This window comes from Mauremys reevesii, linkage group 5, assembly GCF_016161935.1.
Source record: "Mauremys reevesii isolate NIE-2019 linkage group 5, ASM1616193v1, whole genome shotgun sequence".
Classification (NCBI taxonomy): domain Eukaryota; kingdom Metazoa; phylum Chordata; order Testudines; family Geoemydidae; genus Mauremys; species Mauremys reevesii.
The window spans coordinates 71758775-71776766 of record NC_052627.1 but is presented as its reverse complement, the minus strand read 5'-3'; the positions used below and the strand labels follow the sequence as shown (position 1 = coordinate 71776766).

Sequence of the window (17992 nt, the reverse complement as noted above, 5' to 3'; positions counted from 1 at the left end):
GGTTGAGAGCCCATGGTCTAAAGCAGGGGTGGGCAAACTATGGCCCATGGACTGCGTCTGGCCTGTCAGATGCTTTTATCTGGCCCTCGAGTTCCTGCTGGGGAGTGAAACTGGGCTCTTGCCCTGCTCCAGCCACCCAGTGATCCCCAGTCCCCACCCCCCAACTCTCAGTTTCATTGATGAGCACCATCTTTTGGCATGCAGAGAGAGCCACACTGCACAGGTGTGACTTCACTGTGCTGTTTCTGGGATTGGAACCCCATCCCTATGCAGCAGGCATGGCCTCCCCATGTGGCAGAGCTCCTAATCCCCACCCAGTCTCCAACAGCCTGACCCTCAAGAGCCTTGAAACCACCCTGAGGCCGCACCAGTCTCAGATAGGGTGCCACTGCCCATGCCAGTGCCTGGTATGCCCCCTCTTTGAGTCACTGCTGGCAGGGCCCCTAGGAGTCTCAGGTACTGCCCCTGTAGAGCCCCACAGAGTCCCTCTCCCCCACCAGGCATTCATGCCCGCCCTACAATTTTCATACCCAGATGCTGCCATCAGGCTAAAAAGTTTGCCCACCCCTGCTCTAAAACCTTTAATTCTCCAGGCAACTAACCCACTTAAGCCCTAATCAACATAGGTGCCTAGACGCTTCATAGCATAGCTGCAGTACAGTTAACTATGGACACTCTTACAGTGCACTCCCATTTAGAAGAATCATTGCTGTAAGAATCAAGGGCATATAGTGATCAAAACAGACAAGAATCATTCTTATAGTCTAAATATACTCTGCTTATAAGAATCAAATCATCTAGGAGGGATGTTAGACTTATAAAAGACATTTACTGTAGCTACAGTCTGAAATTGGTAGTGTTTTTGGGGGGAGTGGTAAAAATCATCCTGTCCCCCTAAATTAGGGCAAATTCTTTTTACTCTGTCCCCCTCCCCACTCTCCATTTGACAACTTGTAAAATGCCACGTTTGTACAAGCACATCAACCTTGGTGACACTACTGTCCAAAAATGGAAATGATGGCTAATATGTTATAAGTGGAATAATCTCAGCCCAGTGAGGGAACTAGTCATAACAGTAACCATTTTACATGGAGGCATACCGTTAGCTACTGGAAAAGATGTGTAGGTAACACCACAACTGAGCACTATAGCAGCAGTCTCATCAAGTACATACAGTAACTCCTCACTTAAAGTTGTCCTGGTTAACATTGTTTTGTTGTTACGTTTCTGATCAATTTGGGAACATGCTCATTTAAAGTTCTGCAATGCTCCCTTATGTCATTTGGCAGCTGCCTGCTTTATCCACTGCTTGCAGGAAGAGCAGCCCGCTGGTGGGGGCTTTGGACTGGCAGCCCCCCCCCCCATCAGCTCTCCGCTCCCCTAATTTCCCTGTGCAATTGCCAGCAGTTCAGCTGTCCCTCCCCCCACTGCCATGTGTTGCTCCTGCCCTCTGCCTTGGAGCTGCTCCCCTGAGCCTCCTGCTTAATCTGTGGGGGAGGAGGGGGCTAATGTCAGGATGTCCCCCTGCACCCCATTTACCCCATCTTCCATAGAGCATGGGGGACGCGGGAGCTTCCTGGCAGCAGCTGCCATTTCAGCTTGCGGATCTACTTAACAAGGCAGTGTACTTAGAGTGGGATCAGCGTACTTAAAGGGGCAATGTGCATCTCTCTCTCACACAGTGCGTGCCTCTTTCTGCCATGCTCTCCTCTCCCCTCCATTCGTGCTGCCTTGTAGAGTGTGAGGCTACATTAACAACGAGTTAATCCTTGAGGGCTCAGCCAACTGCTAGTTCATCATTCAACACTAAGGCACTCCCTGGGAAATATCCTACCCTCTGACTTAATCACCTCAACCAAGCCTCACAATCATCATCGCTGTGTACCAGTATTAAATTGTTTGTTTAAAACCTATACTATGTGTATATTATATATATGTCTTTTGTCCGGTGAAAAAAATTTCCCTGGAACCTAACCCCCCCATTTACATTAATTTTTATGGGGCAATTGGATTCATTTAACATGGTTTCACTTAAAGTCAAGTTTTTCAGGAACATAACTACAACATTAAACGAGGAGTTACTGTACTTTGTTGAGGAAAAAATACTGAAGATTTAGTATTGTGATGTGGCAAGTTTAGGACTAAATCCTGCATCCTCCTCCCCTTAAAATCCAGTAGCTATATTCCTACACAAACAGAAGAAGGTGAGCTTATTAAAAAAAGAAGAACTATCTTGGTAATGTAATGTTATTAACACCAGGTACATTTCCATGGCTGGTGTAAGTGAATACATACTACTGTTTAATTCTGGGGAACAACGTTTTACATTGTAGTTCAGAAATTCAAGTGACAGCATAGCCGACTGGGCTAAGGCAGTGGATGGAAGGGGCCAGTGATTAGGGTGCGAGTCTCGGATTTGGCCTGGCTCAGGTTGAATAGCCGTTCTGTTCAATATCTTCATCAATGATTTAGATAATGGCATAGAGAATACACTTATAAAGTTTGTGGACGATATCAAGCTGGGAGAGGTTGCAAGTGCTTTGGACAATAAAAGTATAGCAAACCCACAAGTTAAAATATTTGTTTTATTTTCCTCACCTAGAAAACACGCAATCCAGCATTAAGATGCACATCGGCTCCCCGAATTTTATCCCTAATAAAACTTTTTATACAATTTCTACAGAAACATACAGTGTATCAAAATCTGCATAAACCAAATTTATAAAATGTGTAGAAATGCATAGTGATATTATCATCAGTTTACAATGCAAGATATGGGACATTTTTTTCCCCCAAGCAGGCTACAATAGGAAAAGTCATTACAGCAACAGCTTCTGATGTTCTCATGTTTTGTAGTTTGCAGTTTCAGATACAGATTCATATGCACATACAGTATCTTTTAATGAATTGCACAAAATACCCATTTAAAATACACACCTGCACAATTTATATGCCACCTTTCTTTCACTAATGCATAGTAACATGATTAATCTACCCAACACAAAAAATGGAGTCAGTTTTCATACACACAAATAATAAAGTTACCTATACTCTTATTCTCCTTTTTCCAGTTTCTCCCCTCCTTTATTTTCTAATTCTATTTTTCACACTTTTAAAAGGACAGCTGAGAAGTTTAAAGAAGCCAGAGGAGATCCCCAAATCATTGCCAAAATATGCATAGATAGATAGCGTTATAAAGGTCAAATTCTGCCTTTAGATATGACACATAACCCTTTCTAACTTCAATGGACGTTACATGCAACGCTAATCTGCATTTGAGGGCAAAATTTGGTTCTAAAACAAATACTTTCAGGGTCTGATCCTGTGAGGTGGGCTCAACTTTTGTTGGTGAAACTTATGTAAGCCGGGGAGGGATTTTTTTCACTCACTGGACCAACAAAAGTGCTAGTGTAGACAAAGCCTAATATACCAGGTGCATCCAAGTGCTACTCAGCATACCTGGTTCAGCTCACAAAGTTCCAGTGAAATTACAGCACCTAGCTGCAAAAGGGACATTTTGCAATATTTTTGGGACCCCCTACAGCATTTCTGGTGTGGTCTGTACCTTTATTTGCCTTACCAGTATGTAGTAAATACAGAAATCACATTAGCAAAACAAACTTGTCTTCAGTAATTACGTGGGTGGTACAATTAATCCTTGTCAATATGACTTATCAACATATCCATACTATACATTCCATCAAATGTTTTTCTTGTAAAATATATAAAGAAATGAAAGAGGCACTAATGTTGAAATCTACCTTTCCAAAAAAGCAGCATGACTGTGAAAGAAGGCCACTCTGGCTAATAACCCGTGGCAGTGCTTGGTAGGATGTAAAATAAAATAAAAAGATACAACAGGTTGATAATCACCACATTATATGAAAGTCTGGTTACTCCAACCTTTTCAAGTGTGTGTAAAAAAACTGCCTTCAGACCCCTGAGTGAAATCCCAAAGAAGACCACAGTGCCTTTAACTTTGTTCCTATAAAACATAGCTAAGAGCACATTAAACCCCCAACATCTTAAAACAAAAAGATGTAAACATCTACAAAGTTTAAGGTAAAAGCAGTTTTGTAAACATTAACTGCAGATGATAATGTTATTGTAAAATCACAGTTCATCTATGTCCTTCATCCAAATCAGGAGATTTCAGGCTTGCAGCTGTACAAAGTTAATAGTTGCAGCAGTTTTCAGGTTATTTTCAGTCCTGTACAAATTAATGTTTCAGTAGGCCAGGTTTTTGTTTGTTTTGTCTATACACTAAGAATGTTGTTCATTTCCCATTTTTGTGTTGCTTTACTGGAGTCACATTCAGTGATAAAGACTTGGTGTAAGACCTCTGAGCGATCTAAGCACTTCCCTGAAGGAATATGGGTAAATCTATGTAGATTCTGGAAAACAAAACAATCAAAAATAGATTTAAAATCTTCCCCATCTAATATGTGTAGCTGTTTAAAAACAAATTACCCAGGGTCCCTGTGAAAGTCTCATTTCTACATTAATAATTTTATCACTTATTAGGCCTATATTTTCACATCTTGAAATGTTACATTATAAAAAGGTAAACAGAGGCACTTGGTCTGTTTTAAAAACCCACAGTTATTCCTCACAGGAAACAGGCTACTTCTGCATAACTGATCCTAAACTATGTTTAGTAAAAAAAATTGTCTAGCCTAGATTTTTTTTTTTTTTTTTTTTTTTTAAGACAAATGCTTGAAAACAAGACCTTTCCTTTTTAGGATTGCTATCTAATCCGGCTGTTTATGCTTCACCTAAAGTTATAACCATAATGCCAACATTAGAGCAATGCAAATATTTGGGGTGAAAGCGATGATTTGCCTCAGCTCTTCTCCCACATTTTCTTTTTCCAATGGTAGCAGGGAGAAGTGGGGTTATGACATAGCCATTGTCCCCCAAATCAACAAGTCAGCAAAAGACAAAGGGAATATTCTGACCAGATCTGGCTATACTCTCTCTCTGGGATACCTGAGTGGCCTATAGGAGCACTGCTACTGAATCCCTATAGTCACATAACTGATTCACTAGAGTAGGACAAATCTTGTGACAGTTTGACCGACACTGAAACACCCCTCAAAAAATGTTGCTGTTCACGTCTGCACTGGGCATCACATTTCTTGTACTGGTTATAACTGTTATCTTCCCCCAGTCCACCCCCATCAGTGAGAATATATTTTTAAAATGGGTTACACAGTAATTAAACACTGAAAATCTGTCTCACAAGTGCCCCAAGTTTCCAGTGTTTGTTTGCTTACCCACCTTTGATAGTCTTTTATCATATTTATTTGGAAATAAACCAATGTTTTGGTCCACATTCTGTGCTGTGCCTACTGGGCCACGCTCTTCTAACTTCTAGTAACAGAAACATTGAAGCAAACAATTGCACAATTGGCACAGCTACTGTGGAAAGGGATTCAACTTGTGTAAAAACAAAACCTAATGAAGTGGCAAGTAACATGCTGGGCCACATTAGAATTGGTGGAGACCAAACAAGTTGTACATATACACTACAGAACAAAGTAGACACCAAAACAGTGGGTATTGCTTTTTATCTACATTCCTGGGATTTAATGATCTTGTCTGTCTCTTCCCAGCTTTTTAGCTCCATACAAACAGTTTTTTGTTATTCAGGACTTCACAGCTGTATGCAAATATTACAAAAACTTGCGTGTCAGTGGAAGGCAAATGGACTTTCACCACATAATGCTTAACAAAGAATCTAGCTGCTTCAGGCAAATAGAATCCAGATACCAACAGACTAATGAGTGAATTAATAAATGCACAAGCAGCTAGATGGTAATGATTCAGAAAACAACTGGGTAATAGCAATCTGGCATTCAACCCTGTTAGAACACATTATGCCCTCAAATACATAATTGAGGTGTGTGTGCGTGCGCACGTATTTAAAGCCAAATTTCCTTATTAGTGTATTCTAACTTCATCTCTTTTTACTGGAACAAAAGTGTAAGCTGACTCATTAAATATAATAGAGAAGTAGGATAAAAATGTTTTCAAAGTTAGTACCTATTCCAAAATACATATTTACTTAATAGCTGTTACAAGCTATGAAATCAAATACTTGATTTAAAAATTCAGATCTTTCACAACAGCATCACACAGTGGCCACACGCATCATTTAGAAAACACGAGACAATATTTACTGAGAGAATAGGTAGCTAACTCAAAAGAACAAAACCGAATGCTGAACAAGACATAGGACAACACATATAAATTACTAAATTTAGCAGAAATAGAACTAGCATTGCTGTACTTCCCCTCCCCTCTCTCAGTACTGCTGAAAAATGTAATTTAAATGGAGCACTATTTCAGTATAGATATGCAACGTAATCAAGTTACATTATTCGAGCTGCTAAATTCACCCTAGCATCTCTTCCAGCTTCTGGCAGTACAGACATTGTGCTGGACTCTCTTGGTGGGAAGGGAAGGGCATTAGTAGAAAGGTTGCTGTGAGCAAAAGCTGTTGCAACCTTCATTGGGGTGTGCACGCCACCACAGTGCCAAAAAGGGGGCAGCGGGAATGTGCTGATTCAGCACATACCCATAGAATCATAGGACTGGAAGGGACCTTGAGGGGTCATTTAATCCAGTCCCCTGTACTCATGGCAGGACTAAGTATTATCTAAATCATCCCTGAGAGGTGTTTGTCTAACCTACTCTTAAAATCTCCAATGATGGAGATTCCACACCCTACCTAGGCAATTTATTCCAGTATTTAACCACACTAACAGTTAGGAAGTTTTTCCTAATGTCTAACTGAAACCACCCTTGCTGCAATTTAAGCCCATTGCTTCTTGTCCTAGCCTCAGAGGTTAAGGAGAACAATTTTTCTCCTCCTTCCTTGGCAGCAGCTCTCCTGGTGGAATTTAAAGCTGCTTTTCTGCAGTGGAAATCCTGGGAGAGGGTGGGTAGTGCCAACAAAACCCATCTTCCCTCAGAGTGAATTCCTCCCATAAAGCAAGAGGAGAGCCTGGTACAGGAAAGTGAAATTTACATTTTGCCACACCAAGTTCACTGAATCTTGTCCTACAGCTTTATTTCCAGATGTATGCACAATAAAAAGTCTTAACAAAATGGGGTGTAAAAAAAGTCTTAAGAAATCATCTATCCTTGCACCATATGCTGTCACATACCTTGAAGTATTGCCATTCCTTGTATTCATTTAGATTACAGTGCGTAATCATAACTTTTGATCCATCAGGTCCTTTAGTCAAACACTGGTCATACTGCATTAGTTGATTAGCTTCATTTATTCGAAAAAGCTAAAAGAAAAATATTGAGGCACCTTTTTGTTACTGTAAACACAAAGGGTGAACTTTATAAGGTAACTGAAATTTTAGAAGCAATACTGTAACAATTAATTTACATCATCTGGAATATTCTTTTGAAATTATCATCACACCTACCTTTGCTTAAATGGGGCTGATTTATTTTAGGTGATGCAATATATTAGCTTTCCACTATCAGACTTAGCATACGAAGTACCTTCTTTCTGAGCTCAGAAAACTAAATATATACAACTACTAAATTAAGTTAAGAACACAGGGGATAAATGCAAAAGATTTTAATCGGAGAGGCTCCTGAGAACAGCTGGATAAATCATCGGCAGGTTGATGGCTATATAATCACTGTCTTTCAAAGAGCTGGAAACCAGTGAACTTTTGTCCTCACCAGTATTTTCAAATGAAGACAATAATAGATTTAAGAACTACAGAGCACTGGGCCAGAGGAAAAACTACCAAATTGAAATACAAACAGATAATTTCTGCTACTTCTTAGATTGGCATTTAATTAAGGTAAGATTCTAGACTGAAAAAGAATGATTTTTTCATAGGCTTTCTAGAGTACTGTATGCTGAAAATGTATTTTCACACGGTACTGCATTATATTTTAAACTACAGCTACAACAGTGACATTTTTACATTAAGAGCCAACTGAATATGATTTTTTAACAGGGACACCATCCTGTATGACTGCATAGGATTAAGTCCTATATCTATCTATCTATCGAGAGAGAGAGAGAGAAAAGATTTTTTTTTGTTAATCTCTTCATTCTGCTTTGAGCCATTTTTCAGTTTACAGACTTTCAAAATTTTAAGTATCAAATTCAAGAAGATAAAGCTACCTGACTGCCTGAAGTAGGTTTGTCCTTGTGGTGGTGAGATGGCAAAATTGTGAAGACTTGGGCCAAATTGTGCAATAGTCTTATTACAATTATCTGTTAGGAACTAAGCTTTTTCCAATTTAACTCAGTTTCACTTATGAATTAATTTGTATTTGATTCCTTGTTTCTGGTAGTGGAAAGCCATTTAGTGCATCAGTGCATTGCACACCTGTATCACAATTCTGAAAAGTAGTAACTAAGGCACCACAGTGATTTGGAAACAAATCCCAAATTCCCACCCATAAAAGCTGGCACAGTCCACAACTTTTCCCCCACATTTAATCTACTTTTTGGTATCCACAGTAGTTTTAGGGACTTTATCAGAGAACAGCTTTATGATTATTCATTGCATCAAGTGTCTCTTTCAAATGTCTTGCCTCAGGGTTACTTACCTGATTACCTCCCATTCTGTGGCATGGTCCAAGTTCTACAAAACCGCCATTGGTGTGCCCCATGCTATCTATGCAGTAAGCAGTTTCAAAGCCTCTGATCTGTGGGGGTAGAAGGAGAAAAGGGCTTTTTCCACTTTAGTTTAGACTTTGGGAAAATATGATCTCTAGTGCAAAGAAGTTAAGAAATATCCTACTCATCGTCTTCCAACGAATAATATACATGGATATTTGAAGCAAGACTGCAAGAAATTTGAATCAAATGAGATAAGGATGTTAAATTCTCAGGAGAAAGTTTTATGAATCCAAATGTCCATACTAATTTGAGAGCTATTGTGAGATAGACATAAATATGCTAGTGAATATACTGTATGGAAGTTTGATTTCAAATTTACCATATTCATACAGAACAGAGGCTCTTTCAGATGTAGGCCTGCTTTCTTATGCAGTTAATCCCCCATGAAAGGATGTTCAATTCTTTACATGTTCCTGAATGGTGTGCAGCAGGGGCTTGCAATTAGGGTTGATCGGGCTTCCCACCTAGGAGAGGATCTGAGGGATGAGATAGGTGGTTGTTTTGTTCAGACTTAAAATGAAATGGAGCTTGACCTGAATGTCAGAAAATTACTATGATAAAGCTTCAACATTGTAGAATTCTGGTGTCCACATTTTAAAAAAGATTGTGAAAAGAACCACAAAAATGATTTGAGGTATGGAGAAAAAGCCTTACACATTGAGAGACTTAAAGAGCTCAGTCAAAAAGAAAACTGAGAGCTTATTTGATACAGTATATAAGTACCATGGGTGGGGGTGAGGGGAGAGAAATATCGAGTACTAAATGATTACTGATTGGCAGCTAAAGTCAGACATATACAAATGGGAAAATAAGGGGGTGGGAGGAACCAAACAAACAGTGAAGGTGATTAACCATTGGAAAAAAAATGTCTCTTTTGAGATCTTCAAATCAAGACTGGATGCCTGTCTGGAAAGTATGCTGTAGTCAAACAAGTTATTGAGCTAAATGCAAGGGTAACTGGGTGAACCGTAAGAGCCTATCACATACATATAGTTCGACTAGTTAATTGTCACAGGATGAATGGCCAAAAAATCCCTTTTATAGGAGTTGGGCCTAGTTTCACATATGAGCTCTGGGAGGTAGCTGAGCTGAAACATATCAGCAAAGGATCAGGTGATTATTAAAAGCCAGAAAGTGACTCAGCTGGAACAGAGCTGCCAAGAGCCTGAAGGCAGTAACAGGAAGGAGAGCCAGAGCTACCAGTAAGTAATTTGACTCCTGTAGGAGGAAGCAGGGTATGGTTGTCAGGCAAGTGGCCTGTAGAATGGAAACCTGTAGTGAATAGCAGGGGCGGCTCTAGGCACCAGCAAAACAAGCTGGTGCCTAGGGCGGCAACATCTAGGGGGCAGCGGGCTGGGCCGGCGGTCCTGCCGCAGTCATGCCTGCGGGAGGTCCACCGGAGCCCCGGGACGACTGGACCTGCCGCAGGCATGACTGCGGAGGGGGCGCTCGTCCCGCGGCTCGGCTGGACCTCCCGCAGGCATGACTGCGGCAGCTCAAGCGGAGCTGCGGGACCCGGGCAGTCGCTGCAGTCATGCCTCCGGCAGGTCCGCTTATCCCGGGCTCCGGTCGACCTGCCGCAGGCATGACTGCGGCAGCTCAAGCGGAGCCGCCGGACCCGCGAGCCGCCCGCAGCTGCGGGAGGTCCAGCCGGGCCACGCGGGACCAGCAGTCATGCCCGCGGGAGGTCCGCTGCTCCCGCGGCTCCGGGGCGCCTCCCGCGCATGACTGCTTGGGGCGGCCAAAAAGCTAGAGCCGCCCCTGGTGAATAGATAAGTCCCTACAGAACACCCCAGGTTAGGGCGGGGAAGGGGTGCTCAATGTGCTGCACTAATTTTATGTGGAAGAAATAAAACTGAAGACCTGAGAAGAGGGTCTGAACCAGATTCTGGATATGGTGTCACTCCTTCCTGGGCTGAGAGGACTGGCCAGTAGCCTATAGTGATCTGGTCCTAAATTCTATGAATCTATGGGTATTTATCACAGCTGTCTTCCCAAACAGATACAGTTTAGGATCTGTACAGTCATGAACAGCAGTGATTAATGAAGTTTCCAGTTAAATATAACCCAGTCGTAGTAGAAAGAGAGAGCCTGTGTCATGAGTCCTTGTATAAAAGGCCAGAACTAAAGCAGTGGTCAAGCCTTGCTAATATAAAGCAAAGTTAGCAAAAGTCAGGCTGTGAGCAGAAGTCAGGTCCTGTTATAAAACATGCCTGCTTGCAGGTTCACAGAGCCTGGCAAGAATAGGCCTGGTACTGCAAAAATATACACATTCTTGAGAAGTACTAGGCACAGGACACTCATGTAAATACCTTCCAGAAGGGTGGTACCAGAACACCCCAATACCAAGTATGACACACGCTCCCCAAAGATGATACAAGGACACACTGACCCCCCCCTTAAAGATAAGGTCAGGATAACAGGGTGATTAATAGAGATGTTTTGATTGATAAGCCCAACATGTACAAGGTAAAAGGGTGGTAACTAAACATGTCACAGGGGCAATATGTAACTTGTTTGTATAAAGAGGAGTCTCAGCGGGAGTGTCTTTGACTGGCCTCGGGAGGGAAATCGAGAATCCCGCCATTCACTGAGCTGGTCCATTGTTACAGGCAGGGGTGAGCTGCAGACGGTTCGCAACGGTTCGCGCAAACCGTTTGCTAAAATTAGATGCCGGACAGAGAACCGGATGCTAAAGTTCTCTGTCCGGCGTCTAATTTTAGCAAACGGTTCGCGCGAACCGTTGCAAATTCTGCCTCCACCTCCTGCCATGCAGCTCCTCCTTGCTTCTCCTCCCCCACGGCTTCCCGCGAATCAGCTGTTCGGGCGGGAAGCCTGGGAGGGCTGAGAAGTAAGCCGGCTTCCCCGGCCCGGGAAGACAACGCTGAGGTAGGAAACTGGGGGCGGAGGGGCGTGTGCCCCGCCTCCCCGGCCGCGACCCTGCCCGGCCACCTGGCCCCCCCCGTCCCCGGGTCCCCGCCCGACCCTCCCTGGCCGCGTTCCCCCCCCACCCGCATTCCCGTGTGCTAGCATAACTAGACATTGGTGCGGAGAGCTAGGACCGTGCTTCATCAACAATAAACCTGGCCGGGTGTCTTCGCTACTAAACCAAGTCTTGTGGTCTTATTGAGCAGTTCGATCGGAGCCTAATGTACAGGCTATCTGGCCAGAGCCAATGCAGCACGCAGAGAAAACACACACACACACAGCCAATGACTAATTACATCAGTGACATGGTTGTTCACCAGCATTCTAGTCTAGTGATTCCACTAAGAAGCAAACAAGGAGGGAGAACCTACCTGCAAGTTAGAGTGTTTTAAACAGATGGAAATTAGTGGAGGATTGACATGAACACTAACCCAAGAAGCTACAATAAAAAGCAGCCATCCACTTAGTGAAGGAATCCTTTAAATATGAGAAAAATAGGACTGGAAAGAACTTTGTATCCAAATAGTAGAGTCAAAAACGTTTTGGCCATCCAGAAATACAACTGTGGCAATGTTATTAAGAGTGCAACAAAGGAGCATTAAAATCCTGTAAACACTGTGTAATGACTGCTGGCCATTGTTTAAGAGAGATCAAAAACATTTCAGAGAAGCCTGAGGACATAGCACTCTGATTCATGCCACACTACTTCAAGCTTCCCTGTCACTTCATCCAAGTCCCAGGGCTGCTGGCTTCAATTCCTTTTTTCAGGGATGCTCCCTGCCTTTTTTCCCCAGACACTATCAGAGTGATTCTCACAGCTCAGTCAGGAGCTAGATGTTGACATATTTTCCCCACCTTAGGTGGACTTCGGAACAGTTCTAAAGCTGATCAACTAACTTACTGCTTTGTATTAACTCTTGGGCAAGGAATTTGCCTTGATGGAGATAGTCTTGTTTCCCTGGGCTCCCAGATGCAGGACTGTTTGTCCATCTTCACATGCACTTTGTACAACCAGTTCCAAAGGCCTCATAATAGACCCTGACAGATTCCCAACATGCCTGTTGTGCACTGGACAACTCTGTACTCCACCACTGCTCTCTGGAGGTCACATAAATAGTTCCTTCATACCTATAGGAGAGGAAGTTCTTTAAACTACTCCCTTGCACATCTAATGGATTAGCCAATTGACTAAGAAGTAGAATGGAACACAGGGCTTCTTATTCTGCCAGTTACAACACTCACTATCTCTCCAGGTTCTGCAGAAGTGGGTTCAGTATACTCATAGGGGAGACCAGGCAGAGCTTCTGGGGGACTAATAAACAATCTTCATAAGCCAAGACATTTCCCTGGCTGAGCAGGGAATCCTACAAAGGAGTATGTAAAAACCCAGCTAGGATGGTCTATGAAAAAGCATTCAATTCCTGTAAATCATGCGCTGAATTTAAACCCTGCCAAGTCGTTTTTCTTGCAGTTAAATGAGAATGCTGAATCTGTGATGTCCCAGTAATTTTAACAGTCTTCGAAGTCACATTCAAATGCAAATATCTTGATTAGTCTGCATAATTGTCTCCCGATATGCCTTTTCTACATACACCAGTGTTCTTCATTGCAAGGCCCGCAAGCCAGTGGCCGCTCCCATCGACCCTAAGTGTGGCTCCCTAAGTTCCCTCTAAGCTGTGCAGCTGCACAGCAGGCTATTAATAACCCTGCAGCAGCTCTAAAGGGCCATGCAGAGGAGAGGAGAGGAGAGAGGTAGGGGGTGGGTGGGAACCAGGGAGGGGAGCAAGTTGGGACTTGCAGGGCTGCTGTAGGCCTCGGCCCCAGAGCTCCCTGCTGCTGGCAGGGCGGATAGAGAGCCCCTTCCCCCATTGCTCCTGTACTGCCTGCCTGCACCCCAAACTCCTCATCCCTGCACCCCCAGCCAGAGCCCTCACCCCCCTCCTGCACTCCTCACCCCCGCATCCCAACCCTCTGCCCGAGCCCCCTCCTGCACCCCTCACCCCCGCATCCCAGCCCTCTGCCCGAGCCCCCTCCTGCACCCCTCACCCCCGCATCCAAACCCTCTGCCCGAGCCCCCTCCTGCACCCTGAACCCCTCACCCTCGCATCTCAACCCTCATCCCCAGCTCCACCCTAGAGCCCTCAACCCCAGCCAGAGCCCTCACCCCCACACCCCACCCTGGATCATCTCTCACACTCCAAACCCCTCGGCCCCACCCCATGTGGCTCTCACATTGAAGTTGTTTTTTTTTTTTGCCAAAATGGCCCCCACTTCAAAAATAGTGAAGAGCACTGAACACCATATCGTGATTCCAAGTTTCTTCTCAAAATACATTCTCACTCTGAAAGGCGGACTCGGGATTATAATCATCAATGAAGAAGAGTACACACAGACAAAAGAATTCTCAACAAAAATGTGGAACTAATAAAAAAACACGTGTTAAAACATCATGAGTTGGTTACTTACTATTGCATTTTATCTCCTTTCATTACTCTATAAATACAGTATTTTCATACCTGTCTGTCAAGTGTTATCCAGACCTGCTATTTAGTGTCATGGTTACTGGGTAAGTTGTGCCTTAGAACACTAACTCCCTCTCATATTCACCCCATGAAACAGGCTTTGCTACCTTCCTTCCCTCTTGGTGGAACCACATGGTTCTGCCACTTTTTAGACTGGATCTCTGGCCTGCAGCCTCCCTATTTACCGAATGGGTCAACCTGACAGACTCAAGTGGGTTTAGCACTTGTAAGCACATTATCTCTGGAAACCTGTGACCAGCAGCTAGTTAATGTGACACAGAAAGTAGCTTATTCAAAACAAAGTAGTATGATTTGCCAAAAGGAACACAGCATCTAAGAAAATGGGTTAGAACAGGGGTAGGCAACCTATGGCATGTGTGCCGAAGGCAGCACGTGAGCTGATTTTCAGTGGCACTCATGCTGCCTGGGTCCTGGCCACCGGTCCAGGGAGCTCTGTATTTTAATTTAATTTTAAATGAAGCTTCTTAAACATTTTAAAAACCGTTTTTACTTTACATACAACAATAGTTTAGTTATATATTATAGACTTATAGAAAGAGACCTTCTAAAAACGTTAAAATGCATTACTGGCACGTGAAACCTTAATTCAGAGTGAATAAATGAAGACTCGGCACACCACATCTGAAAGGTTGCCGACCCCTAGATTAGAACAACTAAATGTTGCATACGCATATTAGTCTGCCTAAGATTACTCTCTCTATTCATAGCTTGGGTAGGGTTCAGTTTATTACCATCTCTGGAGAGCCAGCCTGCCTGCTGCATGTCTGTCTGCCAGAGACTCACTATGGCTGCTGACAGCCCACTCATCCCCCCTCTTCTCTAGGACAGCATCTTGAAGGTTTAGGATCCTCTATGATCTTAGCCTTTTAGCCTTGAGAAGAGTAAAACATGCCAACTAGGCTGGAGCCCGGCAGAGACATTCCCCCAATTAATAGCTCCACTCATTGTTCACTTAAGGAGTCTTATCTTTGCCATTGTTTTGTTTTGTTTGCATGCCACTTAACAGCCTCCTTGGATTTAACTCTCACATTCACGCAGGATAATATTAAACATAAATTAAGGTGCATGCTATACATGTAAAAAAATAATATACATATTCCCTCATTTTCCACATTTAAAAACAGTAACCAAAATAAATTCTTTGTTTTCTGTTTAAATATTAAAATATTTATCAGGTACAAGAAGTTACAGTGGCTTCTTTGTGGACTCCCAACTTTAAAAACCTATCGCATGTGCTGATTTTAGATGCATTTACTGTACATACCTCTCCCCAGTCCACATTTTTAGATGGTAAGGGATAGTGTGAAGTTATATCATAGGCTATTTCTTCCATAAACCATTTAAAACTTTTGCAGTTGTGATCTTCACGGAACTTTTTCAGCTCAGATATATCCCCATATGGTAGTGCTTTTGTCTCTGGACGACTGGCATAGAAGTAATCTTTGTACTCATCCCACCAAACTTCCACCACTCTGACATAGTTCTGTAGGGGGTGAAAAAACATCACTACTGCAAAATAAAACCAATATCTTGTATGTATGAGGAATTTAATCTCACAGATTTAAGAATTCTTAGAAACATGTTAATATGTATTATACAGCACTCAACTTGCCACCTTTACAGAAGATACAGCACAAAAGTAACCTTTTTATATATTTTGGGGGTAAGACTAGCATAATTAAGTGAGCTTAGTGAAGGTTGTAATTATAACTAAATCTAGGGAATTCTCTTTTTTGAAGAAAAAGTTGCCTTAGTTAGGAGTACAATGAAAACAGTGCTGTTCATTTGACTGCAATACTCTAGAAAATGTGATGTGTCATCTGGAGTTTATTTTCACCTTCTACACTTCGTAGCATTAAAATAGAGTGACACCTATTAACCCCCAACTGGATTCCACAATATAACTGGTCTGGATCTTAGGGCTTTGTCTACACTACAGATGCCACTGCAGCACAGCTATGTCACTACACTGCTGTAGTGCAGACACTTGCTACAGCCAGGGCCGCCCGGGGGGGGCAAGTGGGGCAATTTGCCCCAGGCCCCGCAGGGGCCCCCACGATAATATAGTATTCTATAATATTGCAATTTTTTTTAATGGAAGGGGCCCCCAAAATTGCTTTGCCCCAGGCCCCCTGAATCCTCTGGGCGGCCCTGACTACAGCAACACAAGGGTTTTTTCTGTCACTGTAGTTAATCCCCCCGCCTAACCTTTTGGTAGCAGATAGGGTCACAGAAGAATTCTTCAACTGAATTAGTAGTGTCGATACTGGAACATAGGTTGGCTTAATGACATCTCTCAGGGGCATACATTTTTCAAACTGAGTTTTAAGTGTGGATCAGGCCTTAAACAGTTCAACGGATACAAAAGAGAGATTCTATCTCCTCTCCATGCATGCATTGGCTCAGCAGTACTACCGGGAATTATGATTATAAACATACATATATGAAAATAAAAAGTGTAAAATGATCTTTAATTTCACACAATCTTATCACACGCGGTCTTATTCCCCTCTTCCCCAGTCTTCATATTCCTTGTAGTAAGCTGTCTAGCTCATCACTGTAGTATTTGAATGCATCTGCCACAGATGGTTCTTTCTTTCAGCATGGTACAGACAATGTTAACAGTATGCAATTAAAACATTCTTGTCATTGAAGCAAGCAGATATGACTGAATTCACAAGGGAGTAGACCTGTTTAGTAAGAAGGTACCAGTTTTACTTTGTCACTTTCAGAACAAAACTGCACTTTAAACTAGAACAGAATACTAGTATAGCACAGGAGTGCATCACACTGTATTTACAAGGACAGTAGTGATGTATATTTTATTCAATAGGGAGAAAATGATTCCAGATGAGGAATTTTCATATAAACAAGTGCTTCAATCAGATTTATCAGACTAAGGCAGTTGGAATAAAGTACTTACTGACTATTCTTAATGAAAAATGAGGTTTCTTTAAATAAGAAGAGTACAGTAATGTACAGTAACTTGATTTCTTCAAGATATTTTGTTTCTGTGGGTGCTCCACAGTGCCAGTGCCCTCTTGACCAGAGAATGCAAAGTGGTGTCTCCGGGCTCATGCCTATTCATATCAGTGCCTGTGGCTTCCAAACAAGGGCATATAAGGAGGCATGGACCTACTGTCATTCAGTTCCTTCTTGACTGTGAAGCAGAGCCTCCAGAGCGGAGAGAAAGGAGGACCGGAGGTGGAGCACCCAGAGGAACAAAATATCTCTCAGGATTCCAGTTACTGTAAAGTAAGTAACGTCTCCTCCTTTACATATATATGTTCCACTTTAGGAGCCTCCCAAGCAGTAACTCAGCCAGGAAGTTAGTGCTGAAGAGGCAAGTCCAAAATGTTTCAGAGGACTGTGTCACCAAAGGCAGTATAATCCCTGGAAGCAGATAAAATGGTGTAATACTTGGCTAAGGTATGAATGGAAGGTCAAGTTGCTGTACTAAAAAAAATCTGTCATAGGAACATCTTTCAACAGAGTACAGGTGTGGACTGAGCTCCAGCGGAACTAGCAGATTCATAGCAGGTTAAGATGCAACCCAAAACCCACTTTGACAGTCTGAGTGGAAACAGGTTGACCCTTCATCCCCTCTGCAAATGATACACGTAGTTTAGGATTATCTTAATCCTGTCAACAGGGCCAGCTCTACAGTTTTCGCCGCCCCAAGCAGTACACCGAATTGCCTCTGCGGAGAGCGGGGGCAGTCCGTGTGCCCTTAGGGCGGCAGGCGCGTTTCTGCGACGGCGGCAATTAGGCGGCAGCTTCTATGTTTAGCTGAAGCCGCCGCGGACAGCTAAACATAGAAGCTGCTGCCAAATTGCTGCCGCCGCGGAAACGC

At 42.9% G+C, this 17992-nt stretch overlaps 1 protein-coding gene across 5 annotated transcripts in view; it reads right to left on the bottom strand.

Moving 5' to 3' along the window:
- Positions 1 to 2571: 2571 nt before the first annotated feature.
- Positions 2572 to 17992, bottom strand: part of GALNT7 (polypeptide N-acetylgalactosaminyltransferase 7) — a 102947-nt gene continuing 87526 nt past the window's right edge. For 4 of the 5 annotated variants that reach the window (XM_039541201.1, XM_039541200.1, XM_039541204.1 and 1 more), the window contains exons 9-12: positions 15404 to 15622; positions 8596 to 8694; positions 7173 to 7301; positions 2572 to 4394 (exon numbers count right to left, since the gene is read on the bottom strand). In XM_039541201.1, the coding sequence (XP_039397135.1) occupies positions 4257 to 4394; positions 7173 to 7301; positions 8596 to 8694; positions 15404 to 15622 (585 nt within the window). In that variant the 3' untranslated portion in view covers positions 2572 to 4256. Of the gene's footprint in view, positions 4395 to 4973; positions 5374 to 7172; positions 7302 to 8595; positions 8695 to 15403; positions 15623 to 17992 lie in introns of those variants that run through there. The other variant, XM_039541202.1, reaches the window with a different exon arrangement.